Consider the following 6000-nt stretch of genomic DNA (forward strand, 5'->3'; position numbering starts at 1 on the left):
TTTTATAAGTTGAGAATTTTGGTCAATTGAGCTCGTCCATTGAGCTTTAGGAAATTGGATCAACTCTAATTGTGGAACAATTATTTTTGAACATTAAAGTGCACGTGTTGTATACTTGGGGTTTTGCCTAACATTCGATTGCTCATTGCTACTTAGACATTTTATACATATGTCTGCGTAACTACTTGGAATACATGTCATTTAGTGATTCTACTGCTTTGAATCCATGTGCATGATTTTCTTTTCTTGAAATCGCTGGTTTGAATCATGTGAGTACTTTTGAAGTTCTCGTCTTGAAACCTTTGATTATGTCAAGTGACAAGTTTTGATTTTCTCGTCTTGACGCCATTGGGTTCGGTCAAGTGAGGAGTTTTGATATTCTTAACTTGGGCCCTTTTAATTATGATAGGTGAGAAGTTTTGATTTTCTCATCTTGAAACCTTGGAGGGTAAGCACTAAGGTCGTTTGATGGCCTTGAGGTGAAATTTGACAATGTTGATACGTGACTTACTTTGTGTTCCGCCACATCCACTGGAAACGATACTCCTTCATCATCGAAAGATGTTATGTGATATTTTGAGAATGGTGTATTTTGGAAAGATGTCGTTTTAAACTATAGACATTCTTTCAATTGTGAAAATTGTCAACATCTGTTCAGTTTTACCGTTTTCTTATTGACAATATAAAATGTTGGAACTCGCTAGGCCTTAAGCCTAACAATTTTTTTATTGTTGACATGTACATCAGGTCCTTATGAAACGATACTAATGATTCTTGAAAAGAGTTGAGTGATAGTTAGAGACTCATGAAGGAGTTAGCTTTTTGGGACACATCGTGTTTTTTAGTAACTCACGCCCTTATCCTATACCTAATGAAATGTTAGGTAATTCAAATGTTGTTCATTAGAAAAGAATTTATCATTCATTTGATGTATTATAAAATTTTTAAATTAATCGAATCTTTTATAGATTATGGGGTGTTACAAAAACCCTCCAATTTTGAAATAGTAGGGGCCGATTGATAATGCACTAAAACTAGTGGACTACATTGGAGTTTGGGTTTATGTTCAAATTTGGAGCATTGAGTTGAGAGCGGCTACAACGGATTATTGGGGGATTTATGGCCGTGGATTAGGCAACAAAATGACGGAGATTGCCATTTCTTTTCATTTTTCGAGAAGAATCAGGTAGAAGGAAAATGAAATGGATGACAAGAATAAATTAGGCAAAAAGGAATCACGTTCAATTTCAAGAAAATTGAGGTAATAATTTATCTTTGTTCCTCGTATTAATTCATGGTCTGGTAGTTCGAAGCAAATGAAAGTGAAAGTGTATGATTAGGAACTTTAGGGTATGATATTTTGAGGTCGATAGAGATACTAGCATCATGAATCATGACGAGGGGAGCAAAGATCATGATGTATGGTACATTCATAATTTCACCTGGTGAGTGTTATTATGAATTTACTATTACACGTATGTGCTTGAGTCATCTTGATATGATAACGAATGGGGTTAGCAAGTGCTTTTTTCGGTAATTGAGCAATACGGCATTGATGTTTTGTAGTGTTGTCACCTATGTGACAGTTAAGTTGTAACACCCTCATTTCACTATGAGAAATGTCATGCCATAAAAAAACAATTCCTCAAAAAATACTCCAAAATTATGGCTAAATTAAAACTATTTACAGTTGAAAACTTTAAATCAATAAAAACGTAACTTAGATGTTAACACGTCCCATTTCAGGTTGCATTACAAAATTTATCCATCACAGATGTCTGTACATAAATATTGAACTTAGATGGACAGATAAAGTCTATGTATGTCAATTTTCTTTGTCCAAACTGAAACATTTTGTCCTTGAGATGCATACTATAGTCAACTTTTAAAACTCAGTAAGTTCATGATTTGAATGATTAAGATCATTTAATATCATACATATCAACTTGTAAACCTTGTATCAAATGGTACGCATTTTCTAAAAATAAATAATACTGAAAGGATAAAAAAGATCTCATATACTGTCTAGTCAGTCAGGTATGAGTAACTTTGTGTAACACCCTAAATTTCGCTATAGTTTAATTTGGATTTTGTCATGTCGAGTCTTGATCTTGAAGTGCCTTTACTATAGTGTTCATACTATACTTGAGCCTTGGTATAGTTGATCTTACGCTAATCTAATAAAAATTAAGTTAGCAGCTGAAACAGTGAGTCCCGCGGGTAGCCACCCGAGCAAACCGCGACTGTTGTTTGGCCTAGAGGACGCAAGCGACTAACACTGCAAAAGAAGTTGCGGGAGGCTTTGGTCTACACATTTAAGGGTTACAGAGAAAGTCAGAAAAATTCCCAGTAATTTTGTAGGAAGATGAACGGGGCTAAGCGATCTGTTTGATTGAATACGCTACTAAAGAATTTCTACCTCTTATTATAGAGTATCTCCATTAACTGATATAAGGATCTTGTCGAAATTCCACGGTCGAACTACCAATAGGACTCGAACCGATGACTTGAGGATCCCCAAAGGTCCAAACTTTATTGACACTCGGTTATGAGTCAAATTGGTATCAAAATAGGAAAATTGAAAAGTTCTTGGAGAAAAAAAATCATCTTATTGGTCCTTTTGGTAAAATGATGGGCCTTGAAGCCCAAATGCTGACACGCTCTGTAGAGCCTGCATTCACCAAGCTATTAAACCCTAACATGGATATGGGAACTCTTCTCTACACTCGCACACACTAAACACAGACAAAACCCTCGCCAAAGATCTCGGCCGCCGTACCAGCAGCAGTAGGAACCTGAAAATGGAGACGGCCAGAACTGTGAAAGACGTTTCACCTCATGAGTTTGTCAAGGCGTACGCCGCTCACCTCAAGCGCTCCGGCAAGGTCTATATCTCCTTTCTTCTCCTATCTAATTGATCGAAGATCTTATACCGTATCTGATGTTTGTGTTGTCATATCACCAATTTATTGTTTATTGTTTTTTCCTTGCTGCTTGTGCGTTGTTTCATGGACATGGCTTTTTATACGTTTGGTGAACGATCTACTTACGACTTTTATTCTGATTGATATTAGTATCTTGAGTTTGTTTCAGCCCTAAATTCATATGCAATTGCTCTTTTAGCCGCTGGATTTGTTCATTTATCGTAATTTATGTTGCGTTACGTGTTTTTGATTAGTCTATCTTCGGGATGCGTGTTTCTTATATTTATGTCAACCATAGGTGGTTACACGATAGTGGTCGTTAGATGTTTTGAGCATTTAGGTTTATTTGCTAGTATTAGTTTAGTGTGGATGAGGTATGTACAAATGTGGGCGTATAACAAAAACACCTTATGTTCTCAATTTCATATGTGGCAATTCTGATCTTTATGTTAGTTGGGGGAAGAATCCGTCTGAATCGTTAAATCTTTTGGCTTAAATATAGTGTGGTAGCTGTTGGTAATTTACAGAAAAATGTTCGTCTTTGCAACAGTGTTATAGCAAGGACTCGGTTGAGTTGTAAAATTACAGCCCAATGATGGCCTTGGAGGAAAATTTTGGAGTGGTACCTTGTATATGGATGATTGGTGCACCAATAGTGTCTTTCTGGAATTTATAGTGGACTACAGTCCTTAGTTATGATTATATTGTTGGGTTCAGTTGACTTCAAACTATCATAAGCATGCCTATTTGATATTTGTTTCAATAATTGATGGTAATGTTGGATGATGTTGGTTTGTTTTCTCTCATCCGTTTGTCTTACCTGGGTTTGGGTTGCCAACAGTTTCAGTGGATCCTAATCAGACAAAAAACTTGGCGTTCAATTCCCATTCAATTTTATCTTTGTATAGCTATAGGCAAGATGCATTCTTTTTCTTAACTAGCTTTTGGTAAGGTGATGCTGCCAAATGAGAAGGGGGTGAAAATCTTTTGTACATGTGGTTTAGTCGGGGCCTGGTTCTGCAAGCAGCCACCTGATTTTTGTAAACTTGTTCTCTAGGGTTCATTAAATTGACTGTCTTCAATGAATTTACTTGGAACATTTCTGGTGAGAAATACCTTAGGAATATGATATCAGCAAAAGGGAGGCTCATCTATCTAACTACACATCTAGATATGTACATAGTTAAAATGCTGTTATTCAGGTGATTTTGGGACTAACTGTTTTAATTTATACATGGTGCCATAAATATTTTATATCTAATCGACTGCATAGATTAGAGACAAAAAGTGTCAACAAATTGCTACAAGAATCCAGGTGCAAGGTTTTGTTTTATTTTTGGGATTTGAGTCTGACTTCTAAATCTAGAGTGTTTAAAAACATTAGTCTAGTTGTCTACTACATTACAGTCGCCTATTCAGAATTTATGCTCACAATTTTTTTTTGCTATTTGTGACAGATGGAGCTTCCACATTGGACTGATATTGTCAAGACTGGTACTTTCAAGGAGCTTGCACCATATGATCCTGATTGGTACTACATCAGAGCTGGTAAGTGTGTTTTATATTTCTTAACTTGCATGCTTGCTGATGTAGAATTAATTTTCTCACAGCTGATCGTTTATTTAAAACTGTGTTGAAATGTTAGCATCCATGGCAAGGAAGATTTATTTGAGGGGAGGGCTCGGTGTTGGTGCTTTCCAGAGAATCTACGGTGGGAGCAAGAGGAACGGTAGTGCCCCACCTCATTTCTGCAAGAGCAGTGGTGGTGTTGCTCGCCACATTCTTCAGCAGCTGCAGACCATGAACATTGTTGACTTTGACGCAAAGGGGTGAGTGTTCTCAACACATGCTTTATTGTGCCTTCTTTCATCAACCAAAGTTGAAACACTCGGGAAAATTGTACTCTGCTTAATTAAGTTCCACTGTGTCAATTAAATTAAAAGTACTGTGAGAGGTTTAGGGTGTGTTTTGTATGCGGGACGTGTTGTTCTATGTTTGGTTCGCTTTATGAGACCAAACATGACTTGGTGGGACAAAAATATATTTCTCAAACAAAAATCAGGGAGACAAGACAAGATTGGTAAATTACTAAGCTACTCATGTCAAATTAGTCTTGTTGAGTCCGGTCTGTGTACAAAACACACCTTGATTGATGTCCAAAGGTTGAACGGAGAGTTGTTTTCTTGGTGTAAATTGATGATGAGTTCAGCCCCACAACCCCACTTTCACGAGCAGTCTTCTTAATGATAAACTATTGATTTTGTGCCCCAGTGGGAGGAAGATTACATCGAATGGACGAAGAGATCTTGATCAAGTTGCAGGAAGAATAGTGGTGGTTAGCCCTTGAGAGAGGTTGCAATGGAGGTTACCCGTGTTGGACCAGAGTTAGTTTACTGGTAAATCTATTTTCTGCAATGTTTCATCTGTGTTATTTTTGTCAGTTAGTTTTCACCTTTTTACCCAGAGATCCCATTTCATGTACTGAGATTATGGTTTTGTTTCATGGTTACTGAGCAGTAATACTTCTAATCTTTTGTCAATAATCATGTTTTTGATCTATTTATTGCACGCCTCATCCTCTTCAACAAGTATTTTTTTCCGATAAAAACCAAACCGAGAACCAGTATACGGTTTGAGTTGTGGGATGTGTGCGCATCTCTCCTGCACCCTCGAGAAGTAAAAGGACCTTTTTATGAAGATTTCGGTTTGTGCAAGAGCGTGAGCTAATAGGGAAGGAGGACGTAAATAGAAAAACTGAGAAGTTTCAAAACTTTGTAGTGAGCCTTTTACGAAATGCTAACAAAAAATTATTATAAGATGCATAATGAACGAAATGCTAACCAAAAATGAAAAAAGTTGGCACCTTATTTTATTTCCATTGAAGATATTATTTTAAGATGCATAATGAAATAAAATTATAGATTATTTATTTAGGTTGATATAGAGATGGCCAAAAATCGGTCCCGGGCCGGGCCTTAACCGGTTACGGCCGGGCCTAATCGTGACAAAATCCGGCGTTAACCGGTCCCTCTATAACCGGTCCCGGTTCCGGTCCTGGTTCCGACGAAAACCACTA

The 6000-nt window shown here is 37.1% G+C and overlaps 1 protein-coding gene across 1 annotated transcript; it reads left to right on the top strand.

The window, feature by feature from the left end:
• The first annotated feature begins 2724 nt into the window (after nt 1-2724).
• On the top strand, nt 2725-5464 carry LOC112509261 (40S ribosomal protein S19-3). Its single transcript, XM_025114118.1, has 4 exons — nt 2725-2885; nt 4382-4472; nt 4570-4753; nt 5196-5464. The coding sequence occupies exons 1-4, from the start codon at nt 2802-2804 to the stop codon at nt 5269-5271; spliced, it is 435 nt and encodes a 144-aa protein (XP_024969886.1). The 5' UTR covers nt 2725-2801; the 3' UTR covers nt 5272-5464.
• Nucleotides 5465-6000: the final 536 nt, after the last annotated feature.

The sequence above is a fragment of the Cynara cardunculus genome, assembly GCF_001531365.2.
Source record: "Cynara cardunculus var. scolymus isolate 2C chromosome LG 3, CcrdV1, whole genome shotgun sequence".
NCBI lineage: Eukaryota > Viridiplantae > Streptophyta > Magnoliopsida > Asterales > Asteraceae > Cynara > Cynara cardunculus.

What these genes read in the sequence shown, in the direction of transcription:
- LOC112509261 (XM_025114118.1), top strand. Translation starts at nt 2,802, where the DNA reads ATGGAGACGGCCAGAACTGTGAAAGACGTTTCACCTCATGAGTTTGTC. An exon ending in ACCTCAAGCGCTCCGGCAAG is followed by an intron (nt 2,886 to 4,381) that starts GTCTATATCTCC and finishes TATTTGTGACAG; the next exon opens with ATGGAGCTTCCACATTGGAC. An exon ending in TTGGTACTACATCAGAGCTG is followed by an intron (nt 4,473 to 4,569) that starts GTAAGTGTGTTT and finishes TTGAAATGTTAG; the next exon opens with CATCCATGGCAAGGAAGATT.